Source organism: Bufo bufo, chromosome 2 (assembly GCF_905171765.1).
Source record: "Bufo bufo chromosome 2, aBufBuf1.1, whole genome shotgun sequence".
In the NCBI taxonomy this organism is placed as follows: domain Eukaryota; kingdom Metazoa; phylum Chordata; class Amphibia; order Anura; family Bufonidae; genus Bufo; species Bufo bufo.
Genome location: NC_053390.1, coordinates 30,669,277 through 30,689,779, shown reverse-complemented (window position 1 = coordinate 30,689,779; position 20,503 = coordinate 30,669,277). Strand labels below are relative to the sequence as shown.

At 45.6% G+C, this 20,503-nt stretch overlaps 1 protein-coding gene across 5 annotated transcripts in view; it reads left to right on the top strand.

Moving 5' to 3' along the window:
- Window positions 1–20,503, top strand: part of CNTFR (ciliary neurotrophic factor receptor) — a 379,375-nt gene that overhangs the window by 287,721 nt on the left and 71,151 nt on the right. For all 5 annotated transcript variants that reach the window (XM_040420848.1, XM_040420844.1, XM_040420847.1 and 2 more), the window contains one exon: window positions 10,820–11,050. In XM_040420848.1, coding sequence (XP_040276782.1) covers window positions 10,820–11,050 — 231 coding nt within the window. The remainder of the gene's footprint in view (window positions 1–10,819; window positions 11,051–20,503) is intronic.

The window sequence follows — 20,503 nt, the reverse complement described above, 5'->3', positions numbered from 1 at the left end:
AGTATTATAGTAGTTATATTCTTGTACATAGGAGCAGTATTATAGTAGTTATATTCTTGTACATAGGAGCAGTATTATAGTAGTTATATTCTTGTACATAGGAGGCAGTATTATAGTAGTTATATTCTTGTACATATCAGCAGTATTATAGTAGTTATATTCTTGTACATAGGAGCAGTATTATAGCAGTTATATTCTTGTACATAGGAGGCAGTATTATAGTAGTTATATTCTTGTACATAGGAGGCAGTATTATAGTAGTTATATTCTTGTACATATCAGCAGTATTATAGTAGTTATATACTTGTACATAGGAGGCAGTATTATAGTAGTTATATTCTTGTACATAGGAGGCAGTATTATAGTAGTTATATTCTTGTACATAGGAGCAGTATTATAGTAGTTATATTCTTGTACATAGGAGGCAGTATTATAGTAGTTATAGTCTTGTACATAGGAGCAGTATTATAGTAGTTATATTTCTGTACATAGGAGCAGTATTATAGTAGTTATATTCTTGTACATAGGAGGCAGTATTATAGTAGTTATATTCCTGTATATAGGAGCAGTATTATAGTAGTTATATTCTTGTACATAGGAGGCAGTATTATAGTAGTTATAGTCTTGTACATAGGAGCAGTATTATAGTAGTTATATTCTTGTACATAGGAGGCAGTATTATAGTAGTTATATTCTTGTACATAGGAGCAGTATTATAGTAGTTATATTCTTGTACATAGCAGCAGTATTATAGTAGTTATATTCTTGTACATAGGAGCAGTATTATAGTAGTTATATTCTTGTACATAGGAGCAGTATTATAGTAGTTATATTCTTGTACATAGGAGCAGTATTATAGTAGTTATATTCTTGTACATAGGAGCAGTATTATAGTAGTTATATTCTTGTACATAGGAGCAGTATTATAGTAGTTATATTCTTGTACATAGGAGGCAGTATTATAGTAGTTATATTCTTGTACATAGGAGCAGTATTATAGTAGTTATATTCTTATACATAGGATCAGTATTATAGTAGTTGTATTCTTGTACATAGGAGCAGTATTATAGTAGTTATATTCTTGTACATAGGAGCAGTATTGTAGCAGTAATATTCTTGTACATAGGAGCAGTATTATAGTAGTTATATTCTTGTACATAGGAGCAGTATTATAGTAGTTATATTCTTGTACATAGGAGCAGTATTATAGTAGTTATATTCTTGTACATAGGAGCAGTATTATAGTAGTTATATTCTTGTACATAGGAGGCAGTATTATAGTAGTTAAATTCTTGTACATAGGAGCAGTATTATAGTAGTTATATTCTTGTACATAGGAGCAGTATTATAGTAGTTATATTCTTGTACATAGGAGCGGTATTATAGTAGTTATATTCTTGTACATAGGAGCAGTATTATAGTAGTTATATTCTTGTACATAGGAGCAGTATTATAGTACTGGAGTACAAACACCATTTGCGGCTAAATTTAGGCACAATGGCGTCTTAAAAAGTTGCAGTCCTTTGGTTTACGGCTCTGTGGCGCCAGTTTCGGATACTGGAATGAGCCTTCATGTCTCCTCAGATACACTCTGGGTCTGATAACCAGCTGTTTGTATGTAGATCGGGGACGTGATTTGGTATTCTCAGTTATTACTAAACATCTTCCAGCAATAACGCAGATTAATAAATTGCTTGTCACCATTTGTTGCATGAGAACAATGTGATCTATTAATCGTCAAGAACATTTTATAATTAACTCAGAAAGAAATGAGAGAACGCTGGAATTAATTGCTGCTCTGAATACGTCGTTATACGGGGGTCGTATTCTCCCATATCAGACATCAGCCGCACTTCATTTTTTTATTTTAATTTAAAGAAATGTATGAATTTCCCTGAGTTCTGGCTGTTACTTCCTAAAGATATTTAATATATTTCCCCAAATGTCAGATATCTGCTAAGCACAAGTGGTTCAGAGCAGGACAGTCTGCACCCTGGTAGGGAGGGGGAGGGGTTGAGAGACATGATAGGATTAGATACACCGCTCAGCAGACAGTACCACACAGGATAGGATTAGATACACAGCTCAGCAGACAGTATCACACAGGATAGGATTAGATACACCGCTCAGCAGACAGTATCACACAGGATAGGATTAGATACACAGCTCAGCAGACAGTATCACACAGGATAAGATTAGATACACAGCTCAGCAGGCAGTATCACACAGGATAGGATTAGATACACAGCTCAGCAGACAGTATCACACATGATAGGATTAGATACACAGCTCAGCAGGCAGTATCACACATGATAGGATTAGATACACAGTTCAGCAGACAGTATCACACAGTATAGGATTAGATACACAGCTCAGCAGACAGTATCACACAGGATAGGATTAGATACACCGCTCAGCAGACAGTATCACACAGGATAGGATTAGATACACAGCTCAGCAGGCAGTATCACACAGGATAAGATTAGATACACAGCTCAGCCGACTGTATCACACAGGATAGGATTAGATACACAGCTCAGCAGACAGTACCACACAGGATAGGATTAGATACACAGCTCAGCAGACAGTATCACACAGGATAGGATTAGATACACAGCTCAGCAGACAGTACCACACAGGATAGGATTAGATACACAGCTCAGCAGACAGTATCACACAGGATAGGATTAGATATATAGCTCAGTAGACAGTATCACACAGGATAGAATTAGATACACAGCTCAGCAGACAGTATCACACAGGATAGGATTAGATACACAGCTCAGCAGACAGTATCACACAGGATAGGATTAGATACACAGCTCAGCAGACAGTATCACACAGGATAGGATTAGATACACAGCTCAGCAGACAGTATCACACAGGATAGGATTAGATACACAGCTCAGCAGACAGTATCACACAGGATAGGATTAGATACACAGCTCAGCAGACAGTATCACACAGGATAGGATTAGATACACAGCTCAGCAGACAGTATCACACAGGATAGGATTAGATACACAGCTCAGCAGGCAGTATCACACAGGATAGGATTAGATACACAGCTCAGTATACAGTATCACACAGGATAGGATTAGATACACAGCTCAGCAGAAAGTATCGCACAGGACAGGATTAGATACACAGCTTAGCAGACAGTATCATACAGGATAGGATTAGATACACAGCTCAGTATACAGTATCACACAGGATAGGATTAGATACACAGCTCAGCAGAAAGTATCGCACAGGACAGGATTAGATACACAGCTCAGCAGACAGTATCACACAGGATAGGATTAGATACAGAGCTCAGCAGACAGTATCACACAGGATAGGATTAGATACACAGCTCAGCAGACAGTATCACACAGGATAAGATTAGATACACAGCTCAGCAGACTGTATCACACAGGATAGGATTAGATACACATCTCAGCAGACAGTACCACACAGGATAGGATTAGATACACAGCTCAGCAGGCAGTATCACACAGGATAGGATTAGATACACAGCTCAGCAGGTAGTATCACACAGGATAGGATTAGATACACAGCTCAGCAGACAGTATCACACAGGATAGGATTAGATACATAGCTCAGTAGACAGTATCACACAGGATAGGATTAGATACACAGCTCAGCAGGGAGTATCACACAGGATAGGATTAGATACACGGCTCAGCAGGGAGTATCACACAGGATAGGATTAGATACACAGCTCAGCAGACAGTATCACACAGAATAGGATTAGATACAGAGCTCAGCAGACAGTATCACACAGGATAGGATTAGATACACAGCTCAGCAGGCAGTATCACACAGGATAGAATTAGATACACAGCGCAGCAGACAGTATCACACAGGATAGTATTAGATACACAGCTCAGCAGACAGTATCACACAGGATAGGATTAGATACACAGCTCAGCAGACAGTATCAGACAGGATAGGATTAGATACACAGCTCAGCAGACGGTATCACACAGGATAGTATTAGATACACAGCTCAGCAGACAGTATCACACAGGATAGGATTAGATACACAGCTCAGCACACAGTATCACACAGGATAGGATTAGATACACAGCTCAGTAGACAGTATCACACATGATAGGCTTAGATACACAGCTCAGCAGAAAGTATCACACAGGATAGGATTAGATACACAGCTCAGCAGACAGTATCAGACAGGATAGGATTAGATACACAGCTCAGCAGACAGTATCACACAGGATAGGATTAGATACAGAGCTCAGCAAACAGTATCACACAGGAGAGGATTAGATACACAGCTCAGCAGACAGTATCACACAGGATAGGATTAGATACACAGCTCAGCAGACAGTATCACACAGGATAGGTTTAGATACACAGCTCAGCAGACAGTATCACACAGGATAGGATTAGATACACAGCTCAGCAGACAGTATCACACAGGATAGGATTAGATACACAGCTCAGCAGACAGTATCACACAGGATAGGATTAGATACACAGCTCAGCAGACAGTATCACACAGGATAGGATTAGATACAGAGGTCAGCAGACAGTATCACACAGGATAGGATTAGATACACAGCTCAGCAGACAGTATCACACAGGATAGGATTAGATACACAGCTCAGCAGACAGTATCACACAGGATAGGATTAGATACACAGCTCAGCAGACAGTATCACACAGGATAGGATTAGATACACAGCTCAGCAGACAGTATCACACAGGATAGGATTAGATACAGAGGTCAGCAGACAGTATCACACAGGATAGGATTAGATACACAGCTCAGCAGGCAGTATCACACATGGTGGGATTAGATACAGAGCTCAGCAGACAGTATCACACAGGATAGGATTAGATACACAGCTCAGTATACAGTATCACACAGGATAGGATTAGATACACAGCTCAGCAGACAGTATCACACAGGATAGGATTAGATACACAGCTCAGCAGACAGTATCACACAGGATAGGATTAGATACACAGCTCAGCAGACTGTATCACACAGGATAAGATTAGATACACAGCTCAGCAGACTGTATCACACAGGATAGGATTAGATACACAGCTCAGCAGACAGTACCACACAGGATAGGATTAGATACACAGCTCAGCAGACTGTATCACACAGGATAAGATTAGATACACAGCTCAGCAGACAGTATCACACAGGATAGGATTAGATACACATCTCAGCAGACAGTACCACACAGGATAGGATTAGATACACAGCTCAGCAGACAGTATCACACAGGATAGGATTAGATACACAGCTCAGCAGGGAGTATCACACAGGATAGGATTAGATACACAGCTCAGCAGACAGTATCACACAGGATAGGATTAGATACACAGCTCAGCAGGCAGTATCACACAGGATAGGATTAGATACACAGCTCAGCAGACAGTATCACACAGGATAGGATTAGATACACAGCTCAGCAGGCAGTATCACACAGTATAGGATTAGATACACAGCTCAGCAGGCAGTATCACACAGAATAGGATTAGATACACAGCTCAGCAGACAGTATCACACAGGATAGGATTAGATACACAGCTCAGCAGACAGTATCACACAGGATAGGATTAGATACAGTAGCAATGTTGTACAATACTCCTGCACTGCTTTCATTAGTAGTCACATTGTGGGCCCCCATGTAAGGCCTATGCAGGGGCCCCTCTAGTCCTCCTCTCCATTGTCAGTGGCTGAACCCTGGGCCCTCATGGAAGGCTATGCAGGGGCCCCTCTGGTCCTCCTTCTCACTTTCAGTGGCTGAGCCTTGGGCCCCCATGTAAGGCCTATGCAGGGGCCCCTCAGGTCCTCCTGTCAGTGGCTGAGCCCTGGGCTCCCATGTAAGGCCTATGCAGGGGCCCCTCTGGTCCTCCTTCTCACTCTCAGTGGCTGAGCCCTGGGCCCCCATGTAAGGCCTATGCAGGGGCCCCTCTGATCCTCCTCTGAGTCCGTACTCTTAGTGGCTGAGCACTGGGCCCCCATATAAGGCCTTTGCAGGGGCCCCCCTGGTCCTCCTCACTGTCAGTGGCTAAGCCGGGGGCTCCCAGGAGCTTTGCTGATTTTCCTCTGTAGATTATTCATGGGGTTTAGCAATGAAAACAGATCAGTGCGGGAGCAGAGGTCGGCCGTGGGGTCGGGGGTCACAGGAAGAGGCTTTGCCACAAGGACTTCACTGGGAAACCACATGAAAGTGCTGCTAATTCAGTGTGAACTGGGAACTTCCTACCAGAGAGAGTGTAAACAGAGGAGCCCCAGACAACTGCAGACATCTTTACAGAGACTCTGCTGACATCATCAATACACAGACTCTGCTGACATCATCAATACACAGACTCTGCTGACATCATCAATACACAGACTCTGCTGACATCATCAATACACAGACTCTGCTGACATCATCAATACACAAACTCTGCTGACATCATCAATACACCGACTCTGCTGACATCATCAATACACAGACTCTGCTGACATCATCAATACGTCAACACTGCTGACATCATCAATACACAGACTCTGCTGACATCATCAATACACAGACTCTGCTGACATCATCAATACACAGACTCTGCTGACATCATCAATACACAGACTCTGCTGACATCATCAATACACAGACTCTGCTGACATCATCAATACACAAACTCTGCTGACATCATCAATACACAGACTCTGCTGACATCATCAATACACAGACTCTGCTGACATCATCAATACACAGACTCTGCTGACATCATTAATACACAGACTCTGCTAATATCATCAATACACAGACTCTGCTGACATCCTCAATACACAGACTCTGTTGACATCATCAACACGTCAACACTGCTGACATCATCAATACACAGACTCTGCTGACATCATCAATACACAGACTCTGCTGACATCATCAATACACAGACTCTGCTGACATCATTAATACACAGACTCTGCTAATATCATCAATACACAAACTCTGCTGACATCATCAATACACAGACTCTGCTGACATCATCAATACACAGACTCTGCTGACATCATCAATACACAGACTCTGCTGACATCATTAATACACAGACTCTGCTAATATCATCAATACACAGACTCTGCTGACATCCTCAATACACAGACTCTGTTGACATCATCAACACGTCAACACTGCTGACATCATCAATACACAGACTCTGCTGACATCATCAATACACAGACTCTGCTGACATCATCAATACACAAACTCTGCTGACATCATCAATACACAGACTCTGCTGACATCATCAATACACAGACTCTGCTAATATCATCAATACATTGATACTGCTGACATCATCAATATTCCACTTCTACTGACATCATCAACACGCTGACTCTGCTGACATCATCAATACACAGACTCTGCTGACATCATCAACACGTCAACACTGCTGACATCATCAACACTGCTGACATCATCAATTCACAAACTCTGCTGACATCATCAGTACACAGACTGCTAATATCATCAATACATCGATACTGCTGACATCATCAATACATCGATACTGCTGACATCATCAATACATCGATACTGCTGACATCATCAATATGCCACTTTTACTAACATCATCAACACGCTGACTCTGCTGACATCAACAATACACAGACTGCTGACATCATCAATATATCAACACTGCTAAAAATCATCTATATGCCTACTCTGCTGACATCATCAATGTGCGGACTGTGTAATATGAGGGTTAGACAATGCATTGCATCCTGGGAGATGGATTTCATATACCCTTATGCAGGGTCCTGTGCAGAGACTGAATTAACAGGATGGAGCCGAGAGATGTGATATCCTGAAGGTTGTAGTGGTCGGTTACTGTGGGGCTGTACAGATGTGATTCACACTCATAATATATGGTTGTAGATCTTGAAGCAGACTGTCCTGATGTTTGGCCACATCACTTCTTACACTCCAGTCACATCCAGAGCTGCATCAGAAATCAATTCTCTGCTGCTGCCAGTATTGTGATTAACCAAAGCTCCTTCTGCTCTCCAGTGATGAGATGATCACTGACCTATAGGATTAATGAGGGTTTCCAGTTTGTCATGTACTGCTTTCAACATATCTTCTTGCTGTCACTGAATGGAAACTATTTACATTCAGAGGTTGAAAGCCGGTAGAGAGCTATACATTTTTGACAATGTATACAGGGTAATTAATCTTCTGTGAGATGCATATTCTGGACTGCTACATTGAAACAAACCCTCAGCAAGGGTTGTGCTGGGGTGTTTTTACTTTGCTAAAGATTCTATAGACTGAATACCACTGTAACAAACCCTCATCTGTGAGAAATATTAGGTCCATTCAAATAAATGTAAACAACTCTGTTTTATTCACTGACAGCAAGCAGAAGATTAGGTAGAACTGTCCCTTGTACTATAGTGGGCAGCATTGGGGCAGGATAAGGACAACAGGTCGCATCATGTAAACGATTTCTTCTTGTGTTACACCCCCATAGTGTATATTAATGACTCCTCCAGCAGAATCTGCTTTTATTACCCACCAATGCTGCGGGGAGTAATAAATCCCCTGTCCCCGGCTGCTGCAAACTTACAGGGTAAGAAGATTTACAGCCTCTAAGACGTAAACATGCAAGTGTTTAACTAAAGCTCCTGGAAGGCACCAGTTTCCTTGTGGAGATCCGGCTGGTGTCGGGAGGATTACAGGCAATGCTCCCTGGGAAGGGGTATGCAAATCAGTTCTCCTGCAGGAGAAAAAAAAGCTCTCTCTGGTGCCACCTATAGGTCAAAGTCTGACCCTTTATAACATGACTGGGAATGTCAGCAAACCATAGGCACTAGAGTGTTTTTACAGGATACTTACCTATAGGGGCACTAGAGGGGCAGTTTTCTTACAGGATACTTACCTATAGGGGCACTAGAGGGGCAGTTTTCTTACAGGGTACCTACCTATAGGGACACTAGAGGGGCAGTTTTCTTACAGGATAGTTGTCTATAGGTGGGCATGGAGAGGCAGTTTTCTTACAGGATACTTACCTATAGGGGCACTAGAGAGGCAGTTTTCTTACAGGATACTTACCTATAGGGGCACTAGAGGGGCAGTTTTCTTACAGGATAGTTGTCTATAGGTGGGCATGGAGAGGCAGTTTTCTTACAGGATACTTACCTATAGGGGCACTAGAGGGGCAGTTTTTTTTTACAGGATACTGAACTATAGTGGCACTAGAAGGGCAGTTTTCTTACAGGATACTAAACTATAGGGGCACTAGGGGGGCAGTTTTCTTACAGGATAGGTATCTATAGGTGGCATGGAGAGGCAGTTTTCTTACAGGGTAGCTACCTGTGGGTGGCACTAGTGAGAATGTTTTCCTCCTTCTGAAAGAGAGCTGATTTGCATGGTAGAAGAGAGCAGTATTGCTCTTGTGCTGGCTCCCTTCTTGCTTCTTTGTGTCTGTAAATATTGTGAAGGTCCCCAACGTCCATGGAAAGGGAGATGGGGGCTCTTCATTCTTGAAAGCCCCATGGAAATTAGCTCTCCTCCAGAAGGAAGAAAGCTCTTTCCTAGTGCCATCTGTAGGTAGGCCCCCTCTCTCTCTCTCTAATGCCACTTCTGTAGTCATGTTTTAAGGTATTTGTAATACGTCAGATATTTCACAGTTGCTAGCTTTAGGTGGCACTAGAGAGACACTTTTCTTCCTCCTGGAGGAGAGCTTAGTTGCATACGTTTTCTCATAGAGCATTGTGGGTAAGGCTCCCTACATCAGATGGATCTCCACAAGGACAACAAGACCTTCCAAGAGCTTACTAGCCTCAGAGTCACAGCACCACCTCCATAGTACATACACATTTCCATCATTAGACCATTATGACTGAAAGAAAATGTTCTTCTGGTGTAATTGATGTCAGAAGTCACCTTGACTTCAAGAGAATCACTGAAAATAATAATAAACAGTTGGACCTTAAAAGCCAACTTGGTGATCTCAAAGCCATAGTTGATTTGAAGCTAATGAAAGGTTAATTAAGGGGATCTGCCTATTCTTCACCCTAGAGGGGGGGGGGGGGGGTATGGTCGTTCCCATAGCAGTAGTCACTAATTAGTAACAGGTTCATGGTTGATATGTCTGGAGAAGGTGGAAGAGCAGAGTGAAAGTTAAACCAGAGGTCACCACTGAGAGAGTGGACAATGATAAGACACGCCAGAGAAAATTACAAGACACAACCGAAGGTCAATAACCAGGAGGTTGAAATACAAGAACCAGAAGGAGCAAGGCGTAATTCAAAGACAATGCAAAGGTCAGAGGCACGGTCAAAACACAGAGCAAGCAATTGATATGGAATGTAGGATCTCTCTTGAAATCTGCCAGGTGATGTCATCAGAATGGGCCATTCATCAGTGACACCCACTGTGGCTGGAAGCTGTGAGCCGGGAGCCGACAGCCATAAGAGGGAGAGTGGTATGGGATCGGGATGAGTAACAGTAGAGTTTTTGGAGGCATCTTGGGAGGTTTCTCCAGCAGATGGATATGGGCTGTGATTCTGTGGACCACATTTGTGTTTAGTTCTGGAGACCTCTTCTCTTAAGAGATAAATGTTCCATGAGACACAACAACCATGAATGACTATGAATATGAACGTGTAGACTCAATGGCCCGAGGTGTATTATGCGGCATGGATATATGGTGTACGATTTCCATGTTAAGTCCGTATATGCCTTATGTTTATATCTGATGGGTGGGCTGATGATGAGCCAATGGAACCTCAGTCCTGGTGGCTTCATTTCTCTCACTCCACCTCTTGTGTTTCTTGCAGATCCCCACATCCAGTATGAAAAGATCGGTTCTAACGTAGTAATAAAATGTGGAAGCATGGATCCCGAAGCTGCAGTCACGTGGACGGTCAACGGAACAGATATCGATAACTCTCAGCTGAACGGCTCCGCTCTTCTTCTGCATAACGTGAATTTATCACACAATGGTTTCTACTCATGTTTTGAAGGGTCCTCATGGCAGCTTTGGCACCAAACCATCCTGAAAGTGGGGCGTGAGTATCTCATCCTGCTTCTCTTTGTTGACTTTTCTACTTAACCAATTTTCTGACAATCTAGAAATCCCAAGGCGTAACTTGTATCCCAATGCCGAATCTGTAACAGGGCCCTCGCCTGCTTGTTGTCTTCTTATGTGGAAGGGTTTAACCGTTACCTCCTGTAGTTACGAGCCTGCAGAACTCCCACTGGTCCAATATGCTATCAAATGTAAACACATCGAGCCAATAGGATAGAAACTGGAGAACTTTAGTGATGGTATTCCCATTGAACATTGAGGTTTGCACATCTCACAGATCAAGGTTATGATCCAGTGTATCGATCAACCAGATTTGTATTAGAAGCTTCAAATCTTTGTTAGGCCGGGTTCTCATATACTGTATCTGGTTTCTGATGTGGGACAGAAATACTGGAAGAAAACTAATCCCACAGTTTTCTATAGAACCGTTCTGGCACACGGCATGCCAATTTTGACACCAGATGCCTCCTAGTGTTGGACAGAAAAATGTAGAATGCAGTGTTTTTTGTCCGATGCTTTCAGATTTATGCACAATGGCTGTGTGCGCCTACTGTATAATAGGGGTGGACTGGCCATAGACCCTACAGGGAAATTTCCCTTTGGGCTGATACCCAGGGGGGCCATCCAAGCTCTCCTCATGGCCTCCAGCCAGGTACATAAAGATCTGATGCTCTCAACATTAATTAGTGTACGAGCATTAGGCACTTAAACACCTGGCATGGGGCCACAGGTGTCTCCTGAATTCAACTGTATTGCCATCCTCAGAACGATGATACAGTTTCATACTGTAGCACAGGTGGCAGTATTTTGTACTGCACTGTGCTATTTGTTTCTTCTGGGGTGGTATTTTGTACTGCACTGTGCTATTTGGTTCTTCTGGGGCGGTATTTTATGCTGCACTGTAGTGTTTGGTTCTTCGGGGGTGGTATTTTGTGCTGCACTGTAGTATTTGGTTCTTCTGGGGCAGTATTTTGTGCTGCACTTTGGTATTGCTGGCCTTGCCTACTGTCACAATCAGTGTGGGGGGGAAACCCCACACTGAACACAGGAGGGAAGGGGAACAGTAACTGGCACTGGAAACTAGGGAAGAAATAGGTCACCTCCTAGACTAATCCGGGCCATGACTACCTATCAATATGAATAGACCTTGAAGGTAGGAATATTCATAAGCAGGATACCTAGGCCCTGATTTCCCTATAAGGCCCTGAAATAAGTATAGAACCAGAGACAACCCATTCCTTCCCAGATGGACGAATGGAAGTCTCTGTCTCAGGCCCAGATACAACAACAGGGAATATAACAAATACAAACAAACGCGACACTTAACTTTTGTAGAGATGGAAGAACAGGAACACCAGAGAGGATCTCACACCAGCTCAGCCAAACCCAAATTAAGTTATCTACCACATAGTCAGAAGGGTGGGGTCAGACTATAAATGGTAGAAGTGATGACCACTGAGCAGCAGCTGAGAAAAGGGAAGTGGTCATTAACCCTATCAACACTGAATCAAGAGAAATCAAGGAGGCTGTTAGATTCCTCCACGCTCAGCAAATCTCCTTGATTTCCTGACATCAGTCACCTAATGGACCGTGACACCTACATGTGTTGGCCCTGCCTTCTGTCATTTTGGACCCGTCTACAACATGAGGCCACTTAGTTTTTTTTTCCAGGGTCACTTTAATTTTCCAGTCCGCCCCTAACATCAGCTGTGCCCAGCTCTAGCATAAGACAGACAGCTGGAGACAACTGATGTATGTGAATTCAGTCAGACTGACCGTCATCTTCACCAGCTCCTCCATTGGTTTTCTTTATAATCTTGATCACGTTTCACCAATTATTCCAATCAAAATCAGCTCTGCGTGTTTCGTGTTCTTGAGGACATTTCATCAATCTTCCGAGCGTCCTCATCAGTTGAGTAGTTGAGCTGAAGAGGCCACTTGCTTAAGTGGTGAAACATCTTCACGATTGTAGGTTCTGTCCAGCTGATTTTGAGTCTGATGAGTGATGAAGCATCTTCCACTCGATTTTGCTTTACTTTTGCTGGATAAACCATGGCAAGGATGAAAAAATAAAATCTTCACCGATCGGTAAGAACTAAGTTGTCTAAGGGCTATGACCTCCAGTAAAAATTATGACCTCCAGTAAGGACTATGATGTCCAATAAGGACTATAACCTCCAGTAAGGACTATGACGTGACATAATGTCTCAAGAGATGATTCTGAATTGGGGCTTACTTTTACCTCTTGCAGCCTCGGCCAATGGTGCACAACTAATATCGTTTTTGTAATAACATTTTTGGCTGAGGAATTGACTCTGAACATGTGGTCAGGTCTGTTCTGTACTTTGTCCTCTGGAGTGATTGAAGTCTACATTCAGATAAAACACGAGACACAATGTCTAGCTGGAAGCCTTTTGCCCGGTTCTTTCCATTTTACTAAGTGGGTAACATGGTTTCCGATGATAGAACATGAAGTAATGACAATCATATTTTCACAATAAATTGTATTTATTCGGCTGCGAGCAGTAAATGAAGGAAGTAGTGGATGATATCCATCAAAGTGTGCAGTCACACATGAATCATTGTGTATGTCCAATCTTGCTGAAAAATAACAGCTACGGACATCCAGCCACCGGGACATTGTATAAATGAGATTTCAAAGTCGGGATGGGGGGGGGGAGGGGAGTTAATTCTGCCAGCGTCAGTGAACAAATCTACAAGAAACGAGAGGAAAAGAGACAGCTCATTTGTGAGGAGCTCAGGATGAGCAATAGACCAAGGGAGGTAGGAAGGATTTAACGAATGTCACTCTTCCGATGACTCTTTCTAGTATTCCTCCCACCCCTTATCACTCCCGTTACTCACTCTGTTTCCTGTTAGAGCTTTGCTCGTCTCCTTTGATCTCCTTCTGTCCCTTCTCCACCCTTCTTTTCTCCGCCTTGCATATGACATTATTGTAAGTTTCTTTTGCCCGTCATTTCTCATAAACTTGTCTTCTGTCTTCCTTATTCCACCAGCTGTTGGCTTCATCTCTCGATGACTTGGCCTTGTGTCACTCTTGTCTTATTACACATTCTTAAATCTTTCCATTAAACGTCCATCAAACCTTTTCATGATCCCACACGTTCCTCGCCTATAGACAAGATTCACATCCAGAGTGTTCCTCTGCCTTCTTCTACTGCCAGGTTACCCAATGTCCTCAGTGGACAGCATAGACGTCCATCCATGACATGACTCCCTGATATTCGTTAGATGACCTCCAGCTTTCTCGTTGTACACGGCTAATTGGTGTGTTTCCAAGAAGAAGGACCCCTCACTTGATTATTTTATTACATGGGGCCCAGGATAAGTCAGTGTTATAATGATTATGATTAGTTGCCCTCTAGACCTAGTTCTTCAGGACTATGATCTTGTTCCTTTGGCTTCCTCCTGACATTTTATGGTTGAGGAGTCATGATTATCTGCATCCTACTGATTGCACTAACTCCTACAGAGCAGAACTTCACATTTTATCTTTGAACCAGGCATGTCATTGTTAGTTATACCATTTTGGGAGTGTACACCGCTCTTCAGCAAGCTTGGATGTCTCTAATCAACCCTCGGTAGAGTCTACTGTTTGTTGGTCATTGACCTTCACAAATGCATAGAAGATGGGAAACTTCTCATATTGTACAGAAAACGTGTGCACTCCATTATATTTTCATTATCCTAAATCCAATCATCCAGAATAGTATTAGCTGCTTTATCTCTGTGACCTCTCTCGCTGCGGGTAGCAGGGTATGGTTTTCATTAGCACAGGCTCTGTCACTGGATGTAGCGTGGAAATTAATTTCAGGTTCTCCTCCATAGCGCTCAAGCAGCCCTGTCAATAGACACTCACTTCTCTTCTAAGAACTGTTGATTTATTTAATTGAAATTGGGCCAATGTAAAATCATTTATTTTTGGAGGCACACATGCGTGACGCCGCCATCTCTCCGAACGCCTCACATTTATCCACATCTGCAGAAAACATTGTTGTCTTCCAGGAGTGCAAAGCAGAAAAAAACATGGCAACATACTGATGACGGTTTGCTGGATTTTTTTCATACCTATTTCCATAAAAGCTGGTCATCACTTATAATCCTGTACACATGTGTGGTTCTCGTCACTACAACAGCTGAAACCCCAGGGCACCCGAATTTATGTGAACCTCATAGGTTCTGGCCCTTGCTTAACACTGTATAAAATTCACCAAGGAATCTACAAGACCTGCCCATACACATAAGATATAAGTAGGACTTAAAGGCGTTTTCTGACTTTTTCATACAAACTTTTTCAAACTAACCTATCCTCAGGATATCATCAGTATCTGATCATTGGGGTCTGAAAACCAGGACTCCTGCTGGTCAGTTGTTTGAGGAGGCTGCAGCGCTCTGGGCTTCCAACCAAGTACAGTGCCGTACATTGGATAGCGGCTGTGCTTGCTATTAATGTCTGATCAGTGGGAGTCCAACTCTCAGGACCCCCTCCAATCTGTTTGAAGAGGCTGTCCATTCACTTGAATGGGGCTGAACTTTCACTTGAATGGGGCTGAGCTTTCACTTGAATGGGACTGAGCTTTCACTTGAATGGGGATGAGCCTTCACTTGAATGGGGCTCAGCTTTCACTTGAATGGGACTGAGCTTTCACTTGAATGGGAATGAGCTTTCACTTGAATGGGACTGAGCTTTCACTTGCATGGGGCTGAGCTTTCACTTGCATGGGGCTGAGCTTTCACTTGAATGGGACTGAGCTTTCACTTGAATGGGGCTGAGCTTTCACTTGAATGGGGCTGAGCTTTCACTTGAATGAGGCTGAGCTTTCACTTGAATGGGGCTGAGCTTTCACTTGAATGGGGCTGAGCTGCTCTGACGCGACATGACTGATGAACGTGACATCACTGGCATAGGGTAAGCTTTAAGAAGGATACATCGCTCACACCATGGACTCTTCAAACAAGTGATCGGGGGGGGGGGGGTTCAAGTTGTCGGAATCCCGAAAAAATCGCTGAAAAGTTGTGTGAACATACCCAAATTCTAAGGTGGGAGCTCCAGGGGGTTGGACACCCACCGATCATCATCGATGGTGTATCCTGTGCCATGACCTTATATGATAGGAGTTCCCCTTTACATTTGGGGGAGGTAGGATCAGCTAAAATGTGTAGTATGGCTCTGTTCTCTTATCCTCCATCGCCGTATCAGTCACTGCTTTATTTTGGGGGTTAAGCTTTTAATAGGGACATAAACAAGGCTGCAGCCCCTTTATATGCAGCGGTTTTATCCGGAACTTTCTATCGCCCTTTGTAATGTGAGTTTTTATCTGGCCTGTAATGTGCTGGTTATTAGCTTTCATACAAGGTCATGGATTGATGCTCGGCTCGGATAGAATCCTATCGTCCTTAAAGATCGCCATTCATCATGAAGCGTTGTGTGTGTGTTATATCGGTGACTATCAATATAAAACTTTACAGCCTGCCGGGATAATGATCTGCGGTGATTAGCTAACCTGGCCCTGTCGTTAGCCGCTCTTCTCTCTCTCTGTGCCTTCATATTTCATTGTAATTATACATTGTGTAAAGATGCTGACTGTTCACTGAGCTCCTGGGACCACCCGAGATCAACTGGGCGACGGCCACTGCCTGTTATATGTGACCGCCATCTCAGGGAATACTACCCACCTCCGTGCAGAACACCAAATAAAGATCCAGTCAGAGCAAGATCGGGCTAGGGTCTTCCTGGGCCCCTAGGGGGTTGCACCTAGTGACATTTCTGAAACCCAGGGGCCGTTCATCAGAATGGTATCCACTTTGGCCCTGTCTTGTGTGGGGCCCCTCCAGTGCTGGGCCCTTGGACAAACCCCTAATCTGATGACTCAGTTGTAGTATTGTCACCATGGAGGGATAATGGATGGCCCTGGAGGTTCTGCAGCAGGTCTCTGTCTGAGCGTTTCCCCGTCTCCAGCGCTGGATGGGTCCTCGGCCCTGTGCAGAGATATGGCTGGAGACGTCGATCTAATTATGGAGGGTTAGTCGTCAGTATAAGAGCTTTTAGCCGCTGCTCTCCTCCTCCAGTGTCGGCTTCATGAAAGCCTAAATTAAACCTCAGTAAAATGCAGCCATATTCCCCTGACGCCGGCCGCTTTCAGAGCCGTCTCCTGTCTCTGCGGATCTTCCTCCTCCGACTGCTGCGTCTCTGCCCCAAATCACTCTCTCCAGGAAAGAAGAAGCATGCGGCTCCACGGCAGAAACACATGACATACCCTGAGTGCTCCAGTCACACCTAGAGCTGCAGTCACAGGTCTGCTGCCCACATGTAATACGTATGACCATATGCTACACATATGACCTGAGGGCGGTGACATGTTATACATATAACCAGAGGATGGTGACGTGTTACATGTATGACCTGAGGACATGACTCATTGTATGTATGACCTGATGATGGTGATGTGTTATATGTGTGGCGTGTTATACATATGACCTGAGGACAGTGACGTGTTATATGTATGACCCGAGGACGGTGACGTGTTATATGTATGACCCGAGGACGGTGACAGAGCCTCTACGTGTAGGGATATAACCGCACTTTCAGGCAGCGTCTCCACTCTTTCCCGTCGCTCTCGCGGTCGCGGGTGTCTCTCCCAATAATTATGGTGCTTGGGAAGGTGGAGTCTGGCCGATTGGGAGCACATTGTACGGTGAGCGGCGGAGCTGCTGACAGAGGAGCCTTCACTGTGTCGGAAAAATCAAGGCTTGGAGCTAATCCCTCGTCCTGTGCAGGAACCTGTTGAAGGCCACGGCGTCCGGTTCCAGGAGATTGTAACTGGAAACCCAAACTCCTGAGATCGGGACATTCCTGATTTTCACCGCGTGCTTCAGATAATTAGATTGGGCGGTGGGAGAGCGGTGGAGACTGACGGGACGCATCGCTTACTGGAGGCTTGACGGGTCGGAGAAAACGGTGGAGGGAGCGCGGTTATCAGCGCACGCCGCCATCTTCTCTAAATAAGAGGCCCGGCTACATGAGAGATCAGAGCGCCAGCTACAAGAAAAGACGTACAAGTGTGGGAAACGACCATTGCCACTCTCTGATTCAAGCCGCAACAAAATTACGACTTTTACGGGGAGTCTCGAGGACTTCTTGGGAGCTAGTTTATAGCAGGGTCACCTGGACTAGAAGTACTAGAAGTCCCAGGATGACCGGGTATCTGATACTGCAGTGCAGGTGCAATACAGCACAGTCACTACTTGTAACTGGTTACTCACTCTGTATCTGGCTATTCGTAGGTGCCAGAAGGGCCACAGGCTGCACTTGGGGCCCCTGCTGGATGGTCCTCCCCCCACCACAGGCTGTACATGGGGCCCTGCTGGATGGTCCTCTCCCCCCACCACATGTGGTACATGGGGCCCTGCTGGATGGTCCTCCCCCCACCACAGGTGGTACATGGGGCCCTGCTGGATGGTCCTCTCCCCCCACCACATGCGGTACATGGGGCCCTGCTGGATGGTCCTCTCCCCCCACCACATGCGGTACATGGGGCCCTGCTGGATGGTCCTCTCCCCCCACCACAGGCTGTACATGGGGCCCTGCTGGATGATCTCCCCCCCCCCCCCCACCACATATGGTACATGGGGCCCTGCTGGATGGTCATCTCCCCCCACCACAGGCTGTACATGGGGCCCCTGCTGGATGGTCCTCCCCCCACCACAGGCTGTACATGGGGCCCTGCTGGATGATCTCCCCCCCCCCCCCCCCACCACATGTGGTACATGGGGCCCTGCTGGATGGTCATCTCCCCCCACCACAGGCTGTACATGGGGCCCCTGCTGGATGGTCCTCCCCCCACCACAGGCTGTACATGGGGCCCTGCTGGATGGTCCTCTCCCCCCACCACATGCGGTACATGGGGCCCTGCTGGATGGTCCTCTCCCCCCACCACATGTGGTACATGGGGCCCTGCTGGATGGTCATCTCCCCCCACCACAGGCTGTACATGGGGCATCTGCTGGATGATCTCCCCCCCCCCCCCACCACAGGCTGTACATGGGGCCCTGCTGGATAGTCCTCTTCCCCCACCACAGGCTGTACATGGGGCCCTGCTGGATGGTCCTCTTCCCCCACCACAGGCTGTACATGGGGCACCTGCTGGATCCACAGGCTGTACATGGGGCCCTGCTGGATGGTCCTCCCCCCCATCACAGGCTGTACATGGGGCCCTGCTGGATAGTCCTCTTCCCCCACCACAGGCTGTACATGGGGCCCTGCTGGATGGTCCTCCCCCCCACCACAGGCTGTACATGGGGCCCTGCTGGATGGTCCTCTCCCCCCACCACATGCGGTACATGGGGCCCTGCTGGATGGTCCTGTCCCCCCTCCAAATGCGGTACATGGGGCCCTGCTGGATGGTTCTCTCCCCCCACCACAGGCGGTATATGGGGCCCAGCTGAATGGTTCTCTCCCCCCACCGCAGGCTGCACATGGGGCCCTGCTGTATGGTCCTCTCCCCCCACTGCTGGCCACATCCCTTCCCCTCAGCTGACTGCTCTCTTTCAATCATGTCTCTCTACTGCACATTATGGGACTGAGGGCCACCAGGTCAGCTGGGATTTGTAGTGCTATGTTGCTCAGGAACAGGAGGGAGTATAGGAACAGGGGAGGTGAGCATGATCGGCATCAGGGAGCTTGCCAGCTGTGCCAGGACATCTCCCCTTTTTCCAGGAGGTATATGGGAGGTTCTGCTTTCTTAGAAAACAGCGCCACACCTGCCCATGGGTTGTGTCTGGTATTGCAGCTTTCCTGCATTGACGTGAATGGGACTGAACTGCAATACCAGACACCACCTATAGCCCAGCATGGCGCTGTTTCAGGAAGAAGGCAGCCCTGTTTTTCTAATCTAGAGATTGGAGAGCAACAGGAAAACCTGACTGCTTCCTACCAGAAACAGCGCCTCTCTTGTACGTTGTCAGTGTCGAGTATTGCAGCTGTGCCCCATTCACTTGGTAGGAGTTGAGCTGCAATACCTGACTCAGTCCATGAACTAGGGTGGCGCTGTTTATGAAAGAATGAGCCATTCTAATCCCGTACAACCCCTTGCTGTGGTCTGTACGAACCTACCTGAGCTCCCCCTTGGCACGACCACCCTTCCCTTCAGCAATATCGGACCCTCCCGCTCCAGCGAAGGGCCCCACTTGGTTCTGGATCTGATACCTTCTGCACTGTCCCTTTAATTGCCCTCTTAATGATTTTCCTGGAGCTGTCGCCTGGGGCCCTCTTGATGGTGGAGTGGTTCCCAATACTGGGGGTTATCCTGCACCTGGCATTCCTCGCATTCCTCCGAAGATTTCCGATTTCCTTCCCCTGTGTGAATGAGGCTGAGCCTCGCTGTTAATTGGCCTCCTGGGGGTCCCGGTCCCC